Source organism: Trichoplusia ni, unplaced genomic scaffold, assembly GCF_003590095.1.
Source record: "Trichoplusia ni isolate ovarian cell line Hi5 unplaced genomic scaffold, tn1 tig00003731, whole genome shotgun sequence".
Taxonomy (NCBI): Eukaryota; Metazoa; Arthropoda; class Insecta; order Lepidoptera; family Noctuidae; genus Trichoplusia; species Trichoplusia ni.
The window spans coordinates 1-23,455 of record NW_020800444.1 but is presented as its reverse complement, the minus strand read 5'-3'; the positions used below and the strand labels follow the sequence as shown (position 1 = coordinate 23,455).

General features: G+C 34.3%; 1 protein-coding gene, 1 long non-coding RNA gene and 1 other non-coding gene across 3 annotated transcripts; 1 reads left to right on the top strand and 2 right to left on the bottom strand.

The window, feature by feature from the left end:
• The first annotated feature begins 176 nt into the window (after window positions 1-176).
• Window positions 177-3,188, top strand: LOC113508067 (coiled-coil domain-containing protein 13). The gene is made up of 4 exons (XM_026891029.1): window positions 177-495; window positions 659-1,288; window positions 1,649-1,867; window positions 2,361-3,188. Exons 1-4 carry the CDS (start codon window positions 268-270, stop codon window positions 3,129-3,131), a joined length of 1,848 nt encoding a protein of 615 aa, XP_026746830.1. The 5' UTR covers window positions 177-267; the 3' UTR covers window positions 3,132-3,188.
• A 4,907-nt stretch (window positions 3,189-8,095) lies between these two features.
• Trnav-uac lies at window positions 8,096-8,168 on the bottom strand. Its single transcript has one exon. It is a non-coding gene; the product is annotated as a tRNA-Val (tRNA).
• Window positions 8,169-20,000: 11,832 nt separating this feature from the next.
• On the bottom strand, window positions 20,001-21,194 carry LOC113508068. Its single transcript, XR_003401979.1, has 2 exons — window positions 20,874-21,194; window positions 20,001-20,617 (listed from the first exon to the last, which is right to left on the bottom strand). It is a non-coding gene; the product is annotated as an uncharacterized LOC113508068 (long non-coding RNA).
• Window positions 21,195-23,455: the final 2,261 nt, after the last annotated feature.

The window sequence follows — 23,455 nt, the reverse complement described above, 5'->3', positions numbered from 1 at the left end:
GACAGTTTATGTTGTAATGTTGGCAATGAGCTTCGCCCCATTACACGAAAAATTATCAACGTTTCGTTTTATTTAATAGCCGTCAAATGTGAAAAATTAAGTAATTATAAAAAAGGTTCTGTTACAAAAGCCAAAAACTAAAATTATTCAAAACTCGAATACCCGTAACTTAGCTACGTAAACTGTGTCAATGACATTTATTGATACAAGAGGACGCGTGGCAATGTGAAGATTTTAATTACTTTTGATACAATTTGATGCGCAAAAATGGAGCACAAAAAACACGGTCACGGGCAACATAAAGATCGTTCAAAACTAAGTGTTAAAAAGAATCATGATTCAAAGGATCAGGAGGACAGACTTACAGAAATATCTAGTAAAATAGATGAGACCGATGAAATGAAGCTGAAAATGCTCGCGGCGTTTGAGAAGCCAGAGCCAGAAGACATGCTTTACCCACCAGAATTAAATGAACACTTGATTGCACAGCTTAGGGTAAGTGTTTAAGATGTCTTAGATTATTCATACATATCACAATTACTGATTTGAATCATCTTCTGTAAACTTTGCAGCTTGGTTTTCTTATAATATTGGTACGTAAATCCTTACTAAAGACCAGACACGACCTCTAGGCCTAATGTGCTTTAATCTTTTCCAGATGATGACATCAGAAAACAACGAGCTACGCAAATGCCTATTCACAAAAGACCAAGACATAAAAGAGCTCAACAAAACGATCGTAGATCTAAATCAGAGGATCCGTGACATCATATCCGGAACCGGTCCAGCAATATCCTCGAAATCAGCCGGAATCATCAGCGCAAAGATAACAGAGTTATGCAAACAAAACAGGCATTTGGTCGCCGAAATCGAAAGCTACAAAACGAAAAACGCAGCTTTAGAACGAAAAGTAATGCAACTTGACATTCTCAGAAAGGAACAAGAGAACCTCGACATATGTCTATGCAAAGAGGAACCAATTGACGCAAGCCCTGATGAATTAAAAGAACTGAATAGCAAACTCGCCACCGTGAACAGAAAACTTTACGACAGCAAAAATAGGAATCTGGAGCTCAAAAATGACATTCTAATCGCCACAAAGATTTTACAACAAGAATTAGGAGATAGATTCACAAGTATCAAGGAGTTGCAGAATGATGTGGCTGGTTGGAAAGGCAGAGCCCAGCAGATTGTTTTGCTGCAAGCTAAGATTTCTGAACTTGAAGAAAGGCTCGGTAAACAGAAGCCTGACAAAGAAGATGCCACTAAAAACAAAAATCAAGCTCAGGTATTGTTTCTGCACTGTCTATTTGTCTGCAATGGTTATTACTGTCACTCTACAAAAAAAAATATATAAATTTGTTAACATTAAAAAATACAAATACATGACAGCTTTTGCGAGTGTTTGTTACCTCTTCACGCTCAAAAGGCTAGACCGATTTCGATGAAGTTTGGTATAGAGTTAGCTGATACCGTGGACTCAGGCTACTTTTATCCAGTTTCATCACGATACCTAGGATATTGAAGCTGCGAGCAACACAACAGACAATTATTTCACAATATTCAGAGCAGTGTTTCGTAATTATAGTTTGGACACCGGCGTAGGAGTACATAGAAAAAAAACTAGCATCATATGTCTTTCTTACAGATCATACGTGAGTTAGAAGCGAAAAGGAAAAAGGAAATCGACCAAGCCTTGAAAGAAATGGAATCTCTCAAAGAGGAGAATCAGGATTTGAAAAGGAGGTTGGACGGTGCGAAGTGTAGGATCAGGAACTTGGAGTGCGATGCCACTATAATAAGACAGAAGATGCAAACCTTTGTGGAGAAGAGCAGTCATGATGATTTGCTTATTAACGAGCAAAGAGTTAGTATGATTTACTTTTGTTTTCTGAAAGGCTGAATATCTAGTTTTCTAATCTCTATTGTTTTGCTGCAAAATTATAAACCGGATTGGTAGTGTACTTATCTCACGACTCTTGAATAGATTAAACACACTTTAAAAAAACTCTGAAGTGGTTTCCTCACGATGTTCAGTGTTCTCCTTTATCATTTTAAGCAACTGATAAATACTTAGTCATAGGCACGTAAATTCAAAAACGGGCTTTGACCTTACTACTCTCGACTTGGCAATCCCACAATCATATCAATTTAGATCGGACACCATTCACCTATGCGTATTGAAACAAATTTATTTACGCCCCGTGCCTGTAGTCCTCTAAAATACCTAGTTTTCTTGTATAAATGTTTTTTGATGTCTATGAGATTTTTGGCTAGCTCTGTATAATCCAGTAATATGTAGCAATAGTCACACCATCACGACGGTTCATTTGGTTATTGAGTTCTCAAACATCTTTCAGAACCAAATCAAAAGTTCAGAACTATACTACCAAGATATTCTCAAAGAGAACACAGCAAAGATGAACAAAATGAACTTAGAAATCAGCGAATATCAAAAACTGATCAAAAATACCGATGCCAAAATTGATGCTTTGCGCAAACAAGCTTCAGAGAAAGCCACCAAGATCGAGGAGTTGAGAGCACAACTTTTAAGATACGAGGAGTGCTCTTTGCAAAGCATTTTCTTTACTCCAATGAAGACAGCAACTGACAACGAAATTAAAAAGCTTTCCGAACTAGTTGTAGTACTGAACGCAAGACTAGACACAGAAAGACACAAATGGGAAGAATTAGAGGCCGCTAACAGAAAAGTAAAAGAACGAAAAAAGAGGTTGGAAAAAAGATTCGCTCTCATGGAAGAAGAACTTCGAATTTACAGAGACTCTAGGAGGGGATCAAGGGCGTCGAAAGGTTCCGTTCATAAGGAACAACACTTTGATGCAGGATCGAATGTTTCGAAAAAACATTCGTCAACCACAAACGGTGGCGACAAACCAAGTGAGAGTTCTAATTCTGAATCTCTTCCTGCAGAAGAACTTGACAAAGATGAACTGAAATACAAATTAGAGTTGACAGAAGAAAAATTAAAAATCTTAGAAGATAAACTCAAGATGATTGAAGAGGAGAAGCAGTACGACTACAACCATTTGACCGAAATGATTCAAACGTCAAAGCAATTGTTCAATGAGGCATTGATGGTGTTGCAAAGAGAGAAGTGCCTTTGTTCTTAGTTATTTTTTTAATTATATATTTTATTTTTTCTTAATAAATAGTTTTGAGAATGTATTAGCTTTATTTTTTTTATAGGTGTTTTTGTTTCTTTTATGGACGGGGCTGTGGTTTCTTATTTGAAATGTTAAATGTATTCATTGTGTTTGCTATTCAAATTTCTGAAATTGTTTCCTGTATAGTTGTCACTTGTTCAATAAATTTAAAGTTTGCTAGCCCAGAAAGCGTGACAAAGAGGGTTTCTATTTACGAATGATTTATTCAATGTTGGCAACACTGATAAGGCGGATAAATCCTCCTAGGTTGGCCACCCAAACCGCCGCCATTTGTCATTTTTTTGGCATGCGCGTTCGGGGATGCTACGAAAATCGTGCTCTTGAGTGTTTTCTTACAATACCGAGTTTTGAACTTTGTTTGTGAATCGTGAAAACCCGTGTTGCTCTGTGAAATATCAGTGCTATTAAATATTTATTGTGTTTTTGTGTTAAAAACAATCAACATGAATAAAACTTGCGCAAGGTGTGAGAAAACAGTTTATCCGACTGAGGAATTGAAATGTTTGGACAAGGTAATTTTCACTTGTATATTTCTTTTAAAAGATTATTATAAACCGGTTAACTTTTTATTGCAGACTTTTACGATTGTCGCGACTGTAATGAGATCGTTAACTTTCAAAGAATGTAACTTTCATGTTCTAAATTTTAACCGACTAACTTTTTTCGTAACTATAGTCGTGTGCCGGGCACATCAATTCATACTGCCGGACGCGTGACTCATTAAATTATATATATTGCCGCTGATATCATTGTGGGCTCTTTATAATACCATATCTGTACTTGCATCGACCTTTTTACCTAATTAAAATCGTCTTAGGAGGCAATACGCGACCTTGTGTCACATTATGTATCGATTGTATTCAAATGATAACTCGATTCTTGGAAGAATGCTGAATACCTTGATCCATAATGTGTATGTAAAAGAAATGAGATGAAATGGCGACAAAATTCCCGCTCTTTGTTTACACAATTATTTCACCACTTGCTACATTATCTACGAGATAAGAATGTAATTATGTACCTATTCAGTTCTCTGTGATAAGATTACAAAAGGTCGTGTAAAAAAACCTTATGTTTAGTAAATGAAGTGTTAAAAAGTATCACCTATAAATATATTTTATGGCTTCAATACAATCATTATTAATGTATTGGCAGTTCTCACTTATTTTAACCAACTGCAAACAATGAGGAGGTTCTGTATTAAAAACAGATTTTCGTAATTGTTTGGTAATCTGAACTTATGCCATTTATCTGGATGAGGCAAAATTTAAATTCTGTGCATGTTAAAAATAAATTTAAATGAAGAGGCAAATAGCAATAATTCCATAATTGGATCAGTGTCTAATTGCAGCAAGGAAACTTCACTATAAAACTAAGTAGGCAAATTCTGAATATTATTAATTTAATTAATAAAATACTTAGGCATGCAAAAATATTTTATTTATCACTAAATTCCTTTTCTAAGCTTAAAAATAGACTGTTGCTATGGTTTTTACAATAAAATACAGGATATTCTGTCACATTTTTATAATCATCTATTAGAAATGTTCTATATAATCACATTCAAAAAGTTAAAATAAAGATATTATATATAAAATGTAGGTCTATAATACACATTGGTCAAAAGAGAACCAGCAAAAAACTTGTCTGTGCTTTTTTTATCATTTCAATTAGAAGTATATAATAAGTATATATTTCAGAACAGAAAAAAACAATATTTATTTGAATTATCCAATAGTGAATAGGAAAGATGCACAAGGGTACATAATTATTAAAGAAAAATATTAAGAAACTCTTTAAATTCCTTACCTACAGCATATTTACAAGTAAAAAATAAATTTAAAAGTAACACTTCAATAAGCAGATGTTATGAGACTGGTCTTTATGAACTTTTAAGGAATCTAACATTACCAGTTCTGCCAACATGAAAAAGTAATACATGTATTTAGCCTCTTTTTGTTAGTGTTACATTCTACTTTCATGTTTTCAATAGCAATTTTTTAGTATCATTTCTTACATATTTCTTTTAGTTTTAATTAATATTATGTACCTGGATTTTACGCGCGAATTCATCCCACTCCCCATTTTTGTAATATAGGTATTTCTTTCTGGTGTGCTCTAGTCAATTGTAGTGTAACATCAACATAATTTTTCAATTGGATGATTTGTTCCTGAGCTTAGCATGTTCAAATATACATACACTTCAGCTTTATAATGGTAAAATGTAGATTATATGACAGTCCTTGTCATATGAGCAGGCATCATAATGAATGGTTGTTGCTTTTCTATATGAGAAAATTCACTTTCTTATAATAATTATCATCTTATTCTGCATGTAACTACAATGTCTATTTCAAACCAGACTGTAAGTCATCTTAAATGCCTGATAAAAATAAAAGACCCACAACCCTCCTTTTTAAAACATGTGGTTTAGTGACTAATCATGAACTCCATGTGTGGTTCCCAATTCCCATACAACTCCTACCAATGTTTTTGTAATAATATTACCATATTTTATAACATAAACTAGCTGAGCAGCATAGATTTTTTTTATTCTTCTCCCCCAATTAAGTAATTTCAGCAAAAGTTAGATGTTATAATATGTGATAATTCCCTATTGTCTTTAACTGTGTTGTAAAGTCCTCTCTTTCATTCTTCTGCTTTGTCCTGTCTGTAATTTCTTATAAACAATTGCAGTGGTATGCATTCTGTTCATCATTCCTCCTTAAGAATGTTTCTGACATCACTTTTCCAATGACATGTACTCTAAAAGCCAAGAGCAGGATTCCTTTATCATCAACACATTAATACTTTAGGCTAGATAATTAGCTAAGGCTAATTACTGCTACTATAGACAACAACCTTTCAGTGTAATCTTATTAAAGTAGGCTTTGATTGTGAGACAAAACAATATCACAAAAGAAATTGACAATACCTACATTATTCTGCCATATATGCTAAAAGGACCCGTTACAGCTTCATTAAAAATAAAAAATAATTATATATAGCACAAAGTACAGGAAAGCAGATCATAATTAAGTGGTTACATCAAGTTTCAAGAATTGACTTTAATAGTAATTTATCCTCATAAATTTGTATTGAGTCATTAAGTGAAGTCATGTACCACATCATCCTTGTGTCATGAGAGTTGTAATAGTAATTACTGTGTTAAAAAGTAAATGTATAGAAATATAAGTTTATTGAAATTGGATCAGTAGTTTTGAAGTTATTAGGGCAAAGCAAGACAATAAGAACTCAATTTACTGAAGCTTTACTTAATAAAAGGAAACCAAAAGGAAAATAAATTATACAACGGGCTTTGTCTGTTTTCACCATTTAGTGCCAGCAAGTTTAAGGATACCTGCACTGTTTCCCAATTCTTATTATTTATTTGGTATACCAACTGCAAAACATACTTAATACAAATCAAAACAGGAATAACATTGTTTCTCAAATGCATGCCTATTAAAGGTACACACAGCATAAAGTATATTTTGTTCTTATTCAAAACTAATTTTTAACAATACCCATCATTGCTTTGATGCTTATTTTTGTTCATCATCTTATACTTGTAAGATCTTCAATGTCATTCACATAACACGCTTATTTATAAAACTTATCCCACACGAAAAAAAGTGTATGAATTGCAAAAAAGTGTTTTTTACACTAAAATTCTGGGATATTAGAGAGGAGTGCTCCTGTACACCAATAGTGACTCACTTCTAAACTGAGTCCTAGTTCCCTATATTCCACAACTTCAACCATTGGGTTTAACCTGCAAAACAATATAATTAATCATAATACTAATATATTATTGTTCTATAAGTCCAACATTACTCATTCTTTCACATATCAGCTGCTGCTCATTAATTCTAATTAGCATTTTGTTATTGTTTTCCTTAGAATTCCCATGAGCTTAGCAATTACTTAGCAAGTTAGTAGACAGTAGTGCTTTTTATTTTATGGATGAGATTGTTTTGGGTAGCAGGATTTTAGTGCCAGTATTAAATGTCTTGACTCACAAATGTGTAGTTTAAAGGCTGATTTTATATTATATAATACCAGCTGTTGCCCGCAACTTTGTCCCCATGGGTAAAAGATATAAGTTATGATTTATACCTGTTTTTTTCACATTTTCCATTGTATCTTCGCTCCTATTAGTTGCAGCGTGATGGTTTATAGCCTAAAGCCTTCCTTGATGAATGGTCTATTCAACACAAAAATATTTTTTCAATTTGGACCAGTAGTTCCTGAGATTCCTGAGCGCGTTCAAACAAACAAACAAACTCTTCAGCTTTATAGATTAGTATAGATATTAGTATAGATTACAGGATATAGGATATTTATAGTTACAGGCCCAAAATATAAATTTCGGCGTGTCCTTTAACATGCTGTCGCGTTGTGAGTGTATTCTAGCTAGTTCTTTAATGAACAAAGATGAAGTAATTTAATGATTCTTAAAATTTTCATACCACTTAGTAATTTACCGAAAAATACGCAATGAAACACAATAAAAACACATCATACATATGTTACAGAGATGTATATATATATACATTAGAGATGCATTTATATAGGGTTAACCATTAAAGCAACTTCAATTCTTTTTTTTTAAATGGTAAACTCACATGTTAAATTTTTACTTCTACAAAATTCTGTAACTTAACCAGCTGACCTAGTACTTTCCTTATCTGTTAGATAATTCGTATTTTTGGAGCAAACTTTCTCTTTCTAAACTGGGTTAAGTTGATAATAATAGATAAAAAACTGTATAAACAAACTATTAACATAAATGTTATAAAATTCAAATTCGCGCATAACTTATCATATATTTACATGTTAACAAAGTTACTACATGAATATTAGTTGATAATTATTAAAAATAATCTTCTAAAACACACAAAAAGATATGATTCCGGCCAGGATCGAACTGGCGGCCTTCTGCGTGTAAAGCAGATGTGATAACCACTACACCACGGAACCAGTTGTATGATTGGACCAAATTCGTCACGTCTTTGTGCAGTAACTTTCGTTTTCGTTACGTCACTGCACTAATTTGGTCTGTTTGTATTGTCATGCAACCTGCAATCATGTGTTTTGTTCGTGACGCGAATTATAATGTTGTAATAGACATATGTTTTGATAAGAAAGTGCGGGCATGCTAATTATGATAAGTTATGTGTTCATTGTAATCATAATTTGCATGGCTTATCAATTATTACGATTTCATTTCTTAATTTTACGTGAGGAATAGTTGTCGTGGCTGGATAAACGGATCTAGGAAAAAAAGTGATGGAAAAACGTGCACAATTGTTCTAATTTTTTGTATCTTTGGCCTATTTCTATCCAAGCCCGTCTCTTAACCGGGTTTTTAAATAATGAAATGGAAAACGCCACCATTATAACCCGCGTTGAAGCCTATCAGACTGAATATTCTAAATATGTTGTGATTAACATAAAATTATGTCCTCGCCCCATATGGCTGGTTACGTAATGTATAATTATGAACTAAGGCGAGGCGAAAGCGGTGTGTCAAGAACTGTGTAATCCGTGATTTGTGCTCATTAGGTAAGTAGAAGCTAGGATAGGTTGGTCAACTGCAGATATAGGCATTTTATAATTAACAGCTGTTAAAAAACTCAGTTAAAAGGCAATTCTGTTTTTTGGCTAAATGACCGATGAATCCTTGCTTTTTTGCACTAGACTATTTGTTGTTTACAATGTGTGCGACGTGTCTCGGGTTCGATCCCCGGACAGGACAAGTATTTGTGTGATCCACGAATGCTTGTCCTGAATCTGGTTGTTTTTGTGCATGTGACTTGATTGTCTGAAACTCCCTGCGATACAAGGATTAAATTATTTAGTACAAGAGTCACATTTTAAAGGAATGCTGTGTGAACTTACTGTTAATAAGGAGAAAGAATAATATGTACAAATTGTTGAAATGCACATTTAATTGCAATTAGCACAATTAACTCATATAAAGTTTAGCTCAACCATGTCGAATACAATTATACTAATCACTACATATCGCTCCAATAACATTTAATATCAATTACAATGTATTGAATAACTCGATAATTTATGATTAAACATTAGCCTCTATAATGCAAGCAAATAAAGCGTGAAAGTCTACCTGCCATAGACTAATCACATTATGTGTGAAAAAAGGCAGTAATTAGCGCCATTTTATTCATAATGACTTTGACATAACAGGGAAAGTTGCGTTCGTGAATTTTTAATTGTTTTGAGTTTGAATGTCCTGGTGGTGTAGTGGTTAGTGACCCTGACTGCTGGACCGGAGGTCGTGGGTTCGATTCCCACCGATACTCTACGGTTTGCATATAGAACTTACATGCAATAAAAATCTAGAAGACCTGATAAAACACAGATAGTTACGAAAATGTAGATAAAATTACTGAAAGCTTATATTTTGTAAAAGCATCACATGGAACGAATGTATACTCTTAAACTACTTTGTCAAATTCTTTACTTATGTAGCGTATAATAAAGAATATTCTTTCTATGCATCTAAAAGAAAATACGTCAAATAACAATTTCGTGCCGAGATCAGACTCCCGTTCATTAGAACTCTGTAAATAACTTAGGAATCGTAAAAACCATTATATTTTACGTAACGTTAAATAATCCGCGTCAAAAGCGCTTATAACTGTTTGCAACTCTGTATTTTGTAACATTAGCTATCTAAATAAATGTCAATGAGTGTTTTGAAGGAATTTTAAATCGGTTACGCGTTGTAATGATAATTAAAAGTACTTGTAACTACTAATTTTGGTCGTAATTATGGTATTTTATTGGATTCTGTATCCAAACGGTAAAAAGACTGATTTTACCCTATTACTAATTCCACGCCGTCTTTCCCTCCGCTTGCTAAACAGTTGAAATGTTAAAACATGATGTTTTTATGTAACCACCATAAAACAAATAATTAAAATGGAAATCTAGGCTAAGCAGCGCTTGATACAGTCATCGTTTTGAGGTAGCTTCAAATCCCATGACAATGCAATTTACAACTATGAAAGCTGCTGGACCGATTTGGTACAACATTAAAAAACGTGGGATTTTAGATTTTTTTAATGTTTTAATTTCGATAGGTCTATGTTATCCTTTTGGCTAAGAGTTTTTATGCTCCACCGGACTAAGTTTTCTCACCTTTCTTACTCAACAACTACTCTCACTTATGTAGCTCTATTCTGCTAACTGGGACCCAATTCCGCTATTTAAAATTGCCTATGAGTGAATGGAAATCGGATTAAAATAACACTTCGTATTCTCCTAAGCATTTTGCCAACACTATAATAGGAAATTCAGTAGAGGGCTGAACTCTCACTATCATGCACACTGAATTCCATGTCAATATCCATTTTTTTCCCTTTTGTGGCTTGGTAACTTTATCCTCTATAATGTAGGGTGTCCAACAGAACTATCTACTGACCCACACCAGGCCATTAAGTCTGACGACCTGGCAACACTACTAGAACATGTGCACCGGGCGTTAGAGTCACCCAATTAAACGTTCCGCGATAACCAAACGAGTTCTAATTTTAAGTTAGATAAGGCAAATCTAAAATTCTTGTAGCGACTAGATTTAGTTTGCGGTATCAGAGATAACCGGTTGTGTACAAATGGCAAGGTCGCTGATAAGATTCTTCACTTAAATTTTACGTAATATGGTCGTTTGACGCTATGCCTACATTTTGAAAATGCTGGGATTTAACGTTCAATAGGGATGACGACAATTTTTTTTTTCAGTGTCCGTCTTTTAGTTTTCTGTGTAATAATGGATACGTATTTTTTTATTTGTCCCGCAAACAGAAATTGACCAAATTACAGTGAATGAAACTTACGCGTGACGTCACGATTATGTATAAATTTTACCATATCGTTACGTCACAAGCCTCTCCTAAAATTCAAATCAGTTAATCTTTGTCAATTCTAGTTTTTCTGAAAAAGGAAAAAATACGTGTCTCATACTTTTCAATTATCTAACTGAAGGACTAATTAGATTTTTTCCTTTTATACCCAGTCGTCATCCCTATTGTACTTTTTGCCCGCGGGCCCGCCGCTACAAATCGAAAATGATCCCACGGGAACAAAATCCTGATAATTACCAACCTATGTTTTAATCCAGGTTATACACTATCTGTGTACTAAGTTTCATCTAAATCCGTTCAGTGGTTTTTACGTGAAAGAGTAACAAACATCTACACATCCGAACGTATAAACTTTTGCGTTTATAATATTAGTGAATGGACAGGAAAAGACTGTGCCGTTGGTTGGCAACATCAGGGTGTGAAAAAATCGAAGTGAACACGGATTTTCTTTCAATCAATTTAGCCTTCAAGGTCCAGTGTTGGACAAAGGCCGTTTTTAAAGGACAGAAGTAGTTTCAAATATTCAATATACGTAGACCTACGTATAATTTTAGAAATTGGATGCTAGTCATGCCAGTATCCATCGTTTGATAATACAATTCCCCCTAAGTGTAACAATGTGTTAGGGGATATACCCATAAATCTTTATCTGAAGCGAGTTTGGTGGTCTAATTTTAGTTTTGTACTATTGTTATTAGTTTTGGTATGTTAAGCAATTTTGGACCTATACATAGAAAGCAATACAGACTGAAATGGATATTTGACGTAAAATAAAATAGTTTTTGCTTTCCGCTTGAAATGGGATGAGATAATACTATTTTTCCTATTTCATTTTTTTATTCGTTGTACTTACTGTACATTCCCTGGGACACACTTATTGGCAATTGTCATGATATCAGATAAATTGTATTTCAAATTAAGGTACTTCGACTGCCTCTGTGCCCGATTTGAGCATTCAATCAATGCTAATGCAATAAAGAGTTTAAGATTGTGACGTCATACAGAGATCCCTACTCTGGATCTACTGAATCTTGGAAATTATTTTACCAATAGAATGCAACGTTATTTAAAATCGTCATAGGCTGTTAATTCATTCAAAAAATACCGTCCAGCGCGCTGGAACCATAGCATGTAAGCTACTCTATAACTACCCAAGGAACAAAAATTATAATTAAATTAAAAATTGACATTTCTCCACTAGGGATTAACCCTGAATGATAAATGTGTAGAATGACAATAGATATTTCCCCTATTTTATGTCAGTCACGTTGTCGAAATATGGGTGCGATCTACCAATAGCACGTCTGTATCCCATTGGGAAATTAAAGCGTCATGTTAAAATATTACAATGATAAATGTGGTATTAATTAATTTATTAAATAGTAGGGTGTCCATGTTGTCCTTAGATACAAAATACGCTTTTATTTGGTTTGGCTGTGGAATCCTCATGGATCGTGTGTAGTGTCAGACTCTTACTGACTAAACCGTGAAAAGCCGTGCAACGTCTCCCGCATTCGGTCAGTGTATGGCAATTCATTATACACAGATATAAAATACCTAGAGACTTATTGAAAAACTGTATTACTTAATGAATACTTGAAGTAAACCTTAACCCTGCGTTTGTGTAGTAAACATGAAATGCACGCAGATAACGTACGTCGGGCTATGTAGGGTCATTACTGATACTGCCAACTTGCTCCCTTGAAGGGCGGGTTGTCCGTGAGGATTCCCTAACTTTGCGAAGTTTTGTAGCAAGGGATGTGTCTTTTACACGTATAGAATCCGTTTTATTCTGCTAACCCTCATGTATTGTAACGGTTAAGCAATTCTTATAGCAAAACCGATACATCTACACGACCCTAACTGAAAGATACTTTAAGTATTGAATATACTATTTTCATGAAGACTTAAGACAGAATACAATCCTAGACTAAACTCGTTATTCGACTTGGATTTTTCTTTATAAATGAGAAAGTATACTTCACTTATAAACGATTCATCAGACTTAAGTGAAATCACAATTGTAAACTATAAATTTTACGCGATCTTTCAGTGAAATTCGTTTACTAACCGAATATAATGTTTACCGTTCGACGATGTCATACGGCCGCTTTCTATATTCGATCCCGAATCTAAGATTCCGATCAATCCAGATTTTTTTCAATCCCTCGATTGAGCTTGAATCTGCATTTCTTTAATCGATCTCGTCTCGAAATCCATCGAAAAAAATCGGATAGATCGCCCTGCTAAACGTTTTGTTTTACGCATGTGCAGAAAAAGTACTTCATGATTATTAATGAGTAAAAAGGTGGTTTTTTTCTTAAAGCTTATCTATTTTATGTATAATCACTAGAAATTCCACAAAATACAAAAATAAAAGATTGGGAAGTCGTAGCGGTAAATACTATAATTCTACCTGAAGATTAGAAAAAGCATAAACGACAATAAACGTTTATTGATGAGCAACGGAACGTCAGTCAATCGAAAAGTTGTCAGTCAGTTTGACATTAACATAATATATTTTAAAATCGCAAGTTTATTTGTTGTTTGTTTTTCCGATGTCTCAGCTATACAATAGAATACAGCGGTAATATTCGAGCGCATTCAGAATAAGTTCACGCGCCATCTGTACAAGAAACTGTATGGGGTGTATCCGTTCTACCTACTCATGGATCCCACTCTGTTTGTTCTGGGCATGGTTGGCAATAATCAACTGTATATGAGACGGGAGTTTGCACTGGTCGTCTACTTGGTGAAGGTGCTTCGTAGAGTGGAGAATCACCCGGAAGTATTGCAGTGCTTGAGTGGCGGAGTGGGCGGCGAAGCCCGCACCTACTGCTGGTTCCTACCGCGAGAACAAATTTGCTCGCCAAAGCACCTCTTACAAGAGCTCTCCACACCACCAACTTCTTCAAAATCAGACTGACGTGTTTTTAATAATGAAATATGTTTCAATTTTTGTTTAGTATAAGTTCTTTGCTGTTACTTCATGGTTTTAAATAAATAAATCTAAACGAGAATATTATAATCGTTATCCATTGATTGCAGTATTACAGATATTGGTAAAAGTGTACTTAGTACACAAAAACTATAATACCGAGAGCAAAAAAGTTTAAGCGTCAGCTTATGCTTAGCAATCCAAAAGAATTACTGAGCGCTGGTCTTCAGCTTAAATCCTTGACCCCCGTTTACAAGTAAAGTACAGAACAACCACTCGATACCTACATCACAATCACAATTACAAATTTTAAGGACAGAGTTTGTTCTACTTCGCTGTCACTACTATCCCAGTCCGATAGCTGAGCTAATACTTCAAGATCGCTATCATTATCACTTGAAAATATTTCCATTTTAACAGATTTCTCAGTACAATCCGTAAAAAATTGGGGATCGCAATTATAGATCAAAAAAGGCCAAAAATCGATTTGTCAAAACCAGAGATCGGTTATAGAAAACGCATAACTGTCACTTTCGTACAAATACCAATCTAAAATCTCGATCCGCCCTCCCAAAGATAGATTGAAGAAAAAGATCGAGAAAACGATCCATGGATCGGTTATAGAAACACTAAAAGTTGTAAATGGATTCAAATGTCAATCTCGATCCGTAAATTAGGGATTGAGATCGAATATAGAAAGCGGCCGTTAGTTTTATTACAAAATCCATCTGGATGACATAATAATATCGAACTCTAATGAGTCATTCTCCTTTGCAGAATACATAGTATGAAGATAATGTCAAAGGTCTACCCATCTTTGTCTAGTAATGAGACATGAAATAAGCTACTTAAAAATCACGGTTAAGTTCAAGTCAGACTCTCGATATTAAGGCTTCTTACAAATACTTATTAAAAAAAATATCTCCTGTAAAATTTTGAAATAATCGAATAAAAATTGATTTATATGCTTTTTTATTTGTTGTTATAGCGGCCACAGCTACACACCAGCTAACTAATGGTTTTTGAGATACAGCCTGGTTTTAGACGGTCGGACAGCCACCGTAGCCTTAATAGGGATCCGTTTGATTCCTTTGGGTCCTGAACCCTAAATCCATCAACACCAATCATTCTCAGTAACACTGGCAGAACAAATAAAACACAGACTTATTTATACATCTTATCCTCATGGCACCTTCAGTAACATTTTACAGACACAGAAACCTCTGAACATTCAGTTTCAGTAACAGTCAATAGCTAGACAACCTATACATTCTCATAGTCATAGTATGTCAACATTGGTGTGCGTTCAGCCGTCCAGAGTCATTGTGCCCGTGCTTAGCACCATGACGATATGACGGGTACGGTGACCATGTATTTAGTATTTATGGGAATTTGTGGGACTCATGTGTGCCATAAAAGATTTTTGTAAGGCTTTTTGGGACTGAGTGAACTGAAAGATGGCCAAGATTGGGATTGCGAAATCCCGATAAACCGAAGATAACGAGACACATTAAGTAGTATTTTTGTACAAACACATGAAAAATATATTTGTTTTGTAAACTTTATTGTTGCTTTACATTATTTTCAGACGCGTTATTTTCAAACGGACAAAAGCTTCACATCAAAATTTATCGTTTTCAAGTACCTAAGCCAACAGAATATAGGTAGCCTTGTGATTTTCACGATTTTGTTTTTATAATATTACCTACCAAAAATCTTCGAATAAACAATTAACTTAACCATTCACAATTAAATCCCAGCCACGGTCAGTCAAGTTCACCTCTTATCAATTTGAAACACGATAAGAACAACACAATATCTTGACACAAAACATTATAAACAAAGATATAAATATTAAAGCAATTGTTTCTTTATCAGAACGAATAATTACATTGACTGAAATTATCAATTCAAAGGTGACTTATCACTTGAAACATGTTGTAAGTCTAATTTGCATATGCATGTATTATGTTATAAAGTGTGTTGTTAATGAGCTGTTGCTTGTGAAATATTTGTACTTAGTAGTGTGTACTATGCACTTTTCGTATTGTATAAAATCTTAATGTGATATTTACATTAAAATAAAAATAAGTTAGGCTTGGACTTCCAAGCCAATCTTTTGGACTTCGGCCTCTAAAAATACAGGTGTTAAAATCAGTCGTATGTTTGTATTTTCTTGTATCTTTGCAAACTTGAAAATTATGATTTAAGTATTTGAAAAAATAAAAAGCAATGCAAGTTTCATCATACTTTTCTATGAAAATATTGACTTTATTTTTAAGGGGTATTTTACTGTTTTATTTTACTAGACATTTTTTTACGACGTTTTTTATTAGACAGCCAGATGGTAACTATTTGTTTGTATTTTTTTATCTGTTACTCAACTGGTGGTGTCCTACAGCTAATCAAAGGTTTCCCTCATTTGATTCTACACTGTTCTATTCTTAGCCCCTTCTTATAATATGTCATTTTCAAAAAATCAATTAATTTCTCCAACGAGACGTGTCCTGAACCCATAACAAAAACTGATGGTCACCTTACAAAACTCAGGCGCGCCTACAAATACTATTATTGATTTAATAATTCAATTCAGACCAGTGTGTCTTGCGGTCATATCGTAACTGTTCGTAATACGTGTATGTTCATGGCTATTTCTTGGGGGATAAGTAGGTGGGACAGTTATAGACTTAGTTATAAGATGGGATAAATCTTGTGTATCGTCTCAACCCGTAAGCTTTACTCTCAAGCACGTCACACTAAAATGCCAATGATGTAATATTTTGTGTAATAAAGATAAAATGATCAATAAACTTCCTCACTCCTAAACTTATTTATTTGCTGTGTTTTTATTATTTGATAGTTGGGAGTATTATTTGTATAGGGATACACACATTTACAAGCAGTATTGCATTGAATAGCAAGTAAAAATATATCTTAAAAATATAATTGTTAATGTACCTACCGTTTCTATTACAGTAATTCCCGTTACCAAATTTCGCAGTCAAGTTTCATGTTAGTTAATCATATACGAAATGACTTTCTTTGCTCTGTAACTTTCATTCAAGCTTAGAGTCTCAAAACAGAACATACTTATAATATGTAAGTCAGAACAAAAGATTGTGTAAGAGTGTTACCCGTGGCGCCGCGAGAGCGGGCGTTCGAATCGCGGGTTGTTACTTTCTACACGACGAACATCTGACTGACTGTGTAGAGTATTGTGGGATTAAGTTGTATTTGTGCTTAACATAGATATTTTTTACAAGTTATTTAGATTAATTGTGTTTATTAACGTGAAATATATGGATTACTCTACTCTTTTAAACGAATCCCGCACTTAGATTTTATGTAAGAGATATTTTTTAGGACCAAGTTGTGTGAAGATAAATGTTCTTGTCCTCTCACGAATTTCATTTCGGATTAATCTCGAAAAACGCCTAGTTACAGGACTCAACTGAATGTCGTATTTTAGATAACAACTTTATACATTTTTACAACGCGGCAACGGTATGGAAGCATACATTTTAAAAGGCGTTTCAAGTCAATTAGCTACGTAGTCTAAAAGTGTAACAAATATATCAGTTTCGATACCATTTCTCAAATTTCTACAAATAGAAGCGAGAGAGAATTATCAATGCTTTACTATAATATATGTATTTTTATCGTATGGTTGATGTAAAACCTGGTTTCAGAGTTTAAATCACCTCTGACGTGACTTAACACACCCTTCGATGTTTTCCCTATAATGTTTAGATTGTTTAGAACATAATAAAAGTTTGAAATACTCATGTGTATTCGAAGAGATTGTTTTTTTATGTGGATTTGATGGAATTATCCGGCGCCATTACCGTTTCTAACTAAAATACCCCAAAATAATGCAGAACACCCCTTTTTTTAACGGAAATAACAACGTTTCTCATCTTTGAGAACACGTCTCTGACAAGGATTGAAATCCCACTTTATACTGCTCTTCTTTTGCATCTTTCATCAAAAATCCAGTTAAAAATATCATTCAATACATTGTATGATTTTATAAGTCAGTCATAACTAGCGGTTAACCTTAACCCGAGCTAACTTGAACCTTATACGGTGAGATCAACAGTTACAGTTATACCGGCAACTAAGTAAACTGCAATCGAACGTAACATAACGGGAATTGGGTCAAATATTGTTGCTTTGAAGATCTTTTGATGTTAAGTAATGTTTGCTAAGGTCTGCTTTTTGATGAGTTATCGTTTTTAAGTGTAGACCTACCTAACTATAGTAAGTAGGCAACCTTATTAACTACCTATATATTTCTAATTTGTTTCTCTATCTGTCTGTATCTAACTTTTTCTGACAATATACACTAATTACAAATATGTAAATGTATTTGTGAATTCCGATTATACACACAGACCGCGCAACAGGTTTAGATAAAATTTGGCATGGACAGGAAATTAGCGGATAATTAACACGATAAAACCATTAAACGAGATTAATAACATTCCCGCTTTCATTCACGTTATTTCATACCAAGTTAATGATGTTAAATAATTGTATAGAATAATAATATCGGCATGTATCTCACTTTTAAGTAAAGGCCTCTTCCCATTAAAAGGAGGTTTCATTGATAACCATCTGCTCCACACCATTTGCTACTACGACTTGTTAATCCCAGAAAATCTGGACCAAATTAAATTGCATTGCATTTATACTCTTGATTAAAACTGGTCAAATGCCCGTCAAGCTGTTCAAACTGATTGTTTAACAAAAAATAGTGCCTGGTGCCTAGTGTCTACCTTAAAAATTTTCACGAAAAAGTGAATAATGTACCTGTTTTAAAAAAAAACATTGAATTCAACAAACATTATCCACGTTTTACGAACAATACTGCCGTCATAAGAAAGAAGGTCACAACTAACATTTTGCAAATATTGAAAAAATCAAGTTTGAATTTTTTTTTAGTTTTTATTGAATAATACATTACTAAACTATGTTTTTCGAAATTTTGTGAATGTCAATACATGCATTTATATACTACATATAAGACCATGACCATTTTAAATTTTTAATTTTATGCATATAATAGATAATTATCTTAATTTATTTCATCTTAACATAAAAAATAAGTTAGAAACAATAATATTACGTTTAAAAGGCACAAACAACCAAATACGCCTTTTTAATGTAACATTTTTTTGATGTTACAATGAAAAGGCACATTTATTCAGTTGTGCCTTTACACTGTAATATTATTAGCATAGATTTATACAGTAAAATATTGGAAATGACTTCTATTTGAATAAAACAAGGTAATGACAAGAAAATCAAACATTTATTTCAAAGTCAGGTAACACAACCAGTAAGAAATATAAACGATATTGCCTATTTTTATACAAAATATTAAGGAGTAGGTTAAATAGTAAAGACACAATCGCCAGTTGTGACTTTCTTTCTACACTTCTTGCTAAGGTGTTGGTTTAAAAAAATAGCACAATTGCCACATAAGCCCTTCATATATAATGTGCGCCAATTATGCCTTTTCAACTAAATATATTAAAGACATAAATGTGAAGTAGGAGACATATATCACAATGTGACCTTTTTCTTTACAAAATCTTAAAAAATGGTACAGTTGTGCCCTTTATGCTTATGCTATCTCTGTTTGTTTTATTGTTAGAAATATACAAAAAATTAGGCAGATAGGCCTTTTTTTCCTGATTCCGAATATGTATTTAACTCGATTTAGATAAAAATGTTAGTTGTGCCCTTCTTTCTTAGGACGGCAGAATACTGGGTCTAAACTCGGTTCACAATAGCCTCGTATTAATGAGCGGTTCCCGGCTATGGTCAAGTACAGTAAATTGACCCACTTACCTTAGTTAGGACGCACAAATTGCGTATTAGCTGTGTTTCCACATGAGCGTATTTTAGGATGCCCGCTTAGGGGGAAGTCCCCCAGTGGCGGACACCTAAGGTTATTTATAAATAAAACAAAGAATATTTAAAAAAATGCTTATTCGTTTATGACTTATATTAGATAACAAAGTTAGGAATCAAATTAAATTAACAAAAATGCAACCTCTGCTTAAAAATAATTAATACCATCATTCAAACTTTGGTAACAAAAAATATGATTTTAAAAAGTGGCACCTAGTACCGGACAATATTTGTGCCATACCCCTAGCACCGGATATTTCAAAATAACCTGCATCGTTCACATATGTAGCCATCTCCAGACTCTGGAATATCTGCACATGCTTCATGTAACCACCCACGATAGGATGAGCACTGGATCCAGGCTTCCTCAGAGGCTTCTAAGCAAACTAAGCAAATTGTTATGTTTGTCTTAGATGTTTCAGTCAATGTTTCTACTTCACTTCTTTTTTTTCTTTAGGTTTCACGTTTGTCGCTTCTTTTCTCTTGTCTACGCTCTTTCCATTGGTATTCTTTCCTTTACCTTCCATTGCTACTTCAAAATTAGATTTTATTTAGTCCTTTTTAGGTTACACTGAGTTCTTTTGCCATAATTTTATTAATAGCAGTTTGTAAGCTCTGTGGCTCCCAAGATCCTTTCTTTTTCTTCTCTTCCATTTTTATTATCTTCTTTCTTCTATACTCTAAAATAAAATTAAATAATTATAATAAATGACGTAAATTCTCACAAGGAATATCAATATGTTTACTGTCCGGCGCTAAGGGACTACTTAGTGTCCGGTGCTAAGGGACAGACATTTTCGTTCATTAGGTGGTACCTACTAAAATTAATTAAAAGATTTAATAATATTCTACCATTTTACGGATAACAATCAAGTACTACTTTTATCGTTGAATACCACTCAAATGTAAATGCATAAATATACTAGAATTACTTACATTGATATTTAGCTGACGACGTGATTTCGCGCCTAAAACTGCAATCAGCGGCTCCTGCCATGGCCGTGTATGTCACTGGCGAGGCGCGGCGCGTGACCCTGTACCTGTGTGACCCCCGCACCCCTTTCACTTGTATTTTGAATCGAACGGGTCGACACTCGCTTAAATAGTACGAGTGTCCGGCGCTAGGTGCCGTCCGGCGTTACGGGACTTCCCCCTATATGGTCCTGGAACATGTGAACTGAACTCATCGTAAAAGGTTTAGTACTATTATTTAAAAAAACTCGTATTTATCGGGATAGTTCGACTAGTTTCGGATAAAAATAGAGTCCTTAATCATGAGCTGACGCGGCGGCGTCGCGAAACTAGTCGGGCAATCCCGATAAATACCAACGCGTGAGTAAACCGTTGTATCGTTTAATAATTAAACATTCTCACTAAAAGTACTATATAAATATTTAGTAAGCCTTTTGAACCTATTCCTCTACTCTCTCTATTCCAGGTAGGCATAATATTAGTTACTTGTTAAGTGAACTTATAAAATCAACGATATACTTTATAATTTATTCAATAGTCATAGTTCAAAATAGGTCTTCAAAACCACGTTGACATGTTTAGTAACTACATCTATTACAAACTTGGATATGCTCGTACAAATAATATTTAAGAACCGAAACCCTTTTTTAATTTCTCAGCACAAACATATACCGTCATTAGTTCTAATTCAATTAACCGTCAGGTGTTAGCTATTGATAACTAGCACTGCTAAATAAACTCAAGCGGTTTGTGGGCCTTTAAAGGTCTAATTTATGTAAACTAGACCTTAAAGTAGAAAGTGTGAGAATACCGCGCGTTTCGGAAATTTCTCGCCTTTAATAATATGGCAGTTTGCATAAAAAAGACTGTTTAGTCCGTCAGACAGATTTTCAAAAAATATTGGCGAGTCTTTTTCTTTTATCTCGTAAACAAATAATGAATTGTACTTATACAGTGAGCGCTTTTTACTAGAAACTGATGTTATAGTTTGTTATTTAGTCAAATACCCTATTAAATGGATTTGGACTATCAATCCAACTCATATATACACAACGGCCTATGTCTAGATGTGAAGACAACCACCAACCAAATCAGAAATTAGACCAGCTATATAAAATTCCTTGAAGAATCAATAAAAACCACAGCGAAATTCAAACCAAACTTAACAGGCACTACTAACAGCCATTACATAACAAAACAAACTTAAAAATATCTTTCAAACGGAAACACAACTGTTTACATTACCGAGTTATTTGCAGGCGTGACTCATTCGGACCAAATTGTTGAACGGCTTCATTATGTTGGATAATCGACTTCTTTTTGCTACTGAAATCTTAAGAACAGCTGCTAAAATCTTTAACTCAAATATGAATTTGAGACTTGCTTAAAATTGTGGGATTTTTTAGACGCCGCTTAAAGGATTTATGAATATTTAGGAAGGTGAAAAACTGTCCGGTATAGTAAGCTAATCCAAGGTATAAGGACTTGACTGAATGCATTGCAGTGTAGTTTTTGTCGATCAAATATAGAGACGTTGAAGATGAGAAGATTCAGGTTCAGTCAGTACGAGTCTGACACTGCCGGCTTCCTGCACTTGAGGTAGTGGTTGTCCATGAGTGTTCTTCCGCCTAACCAAGAAAAGTGTAACTTTCTTGCGGTTCAAACTTACCCCTACCGAAAAGGAATATCTCCTGACAAAATTTCTTCCGTGTAGATATCGTTAGACATCTAGACAGACTTCTTCTACTGTATAAATTTTGCTCCTGTGCGACGAAAACAAACACTGCGGGAGAATATCCGCTTGTCAACGAATTGTGACCTAAAAAGCTAAGTTTCTTAAAATTTTTATAGTACACGTTTGTCTATTTTTCGCACCACCAGCACAACCTTTTTGGTTTGACATCTTCTAAATTTTATATTGAGGCTTCTTATGTTAATGGCTCAGTATGAGTGGCCGCAAGTTCGACTTCCATTTGACCTGTTTTCCCAATCAATAATTCTCCAACATACTGTAATACCTAGCAACTTCTGCCGTGTTGCATGTCACACTATAGTTACATTCACACACGAATGCCTATTGTTATCTAATTGTTGCATTGTACCTTTTGGTAGGCCACCGACCATATGGCTTGAGTGATCGTTTATATAATATTCTTGGTGCAAGACTTGGCTATATGGGTATGGATAAATACTTTGTAACTGTTTTGTAAATGTTATGTTTGGGATGACACAGATCAGACAGACACCATGCTTTTTAGGGTTAATAAATCATAACCGTATCATCAACCTGTGGCAATTAACCGGGCACGCTGGAGAACGAACGGAAAGGCGTATGTCCACAGTGGGGAAGCTGTAGGCTGAGATGATGAGCATATCGTATTGTTTTGACCGCTCATATAGCTGAGGAGTACAGGTCATCATGCCAAACCTACAGTGCGTGACGTGTCGAAGGTTCGATCCACGCGCAAACAAGGATTTTGTGATCGACGAACGCCTGTTTGTAAAAACCCCTGCGGCACAAGCTATTGATACCTTAATGTAGGAGA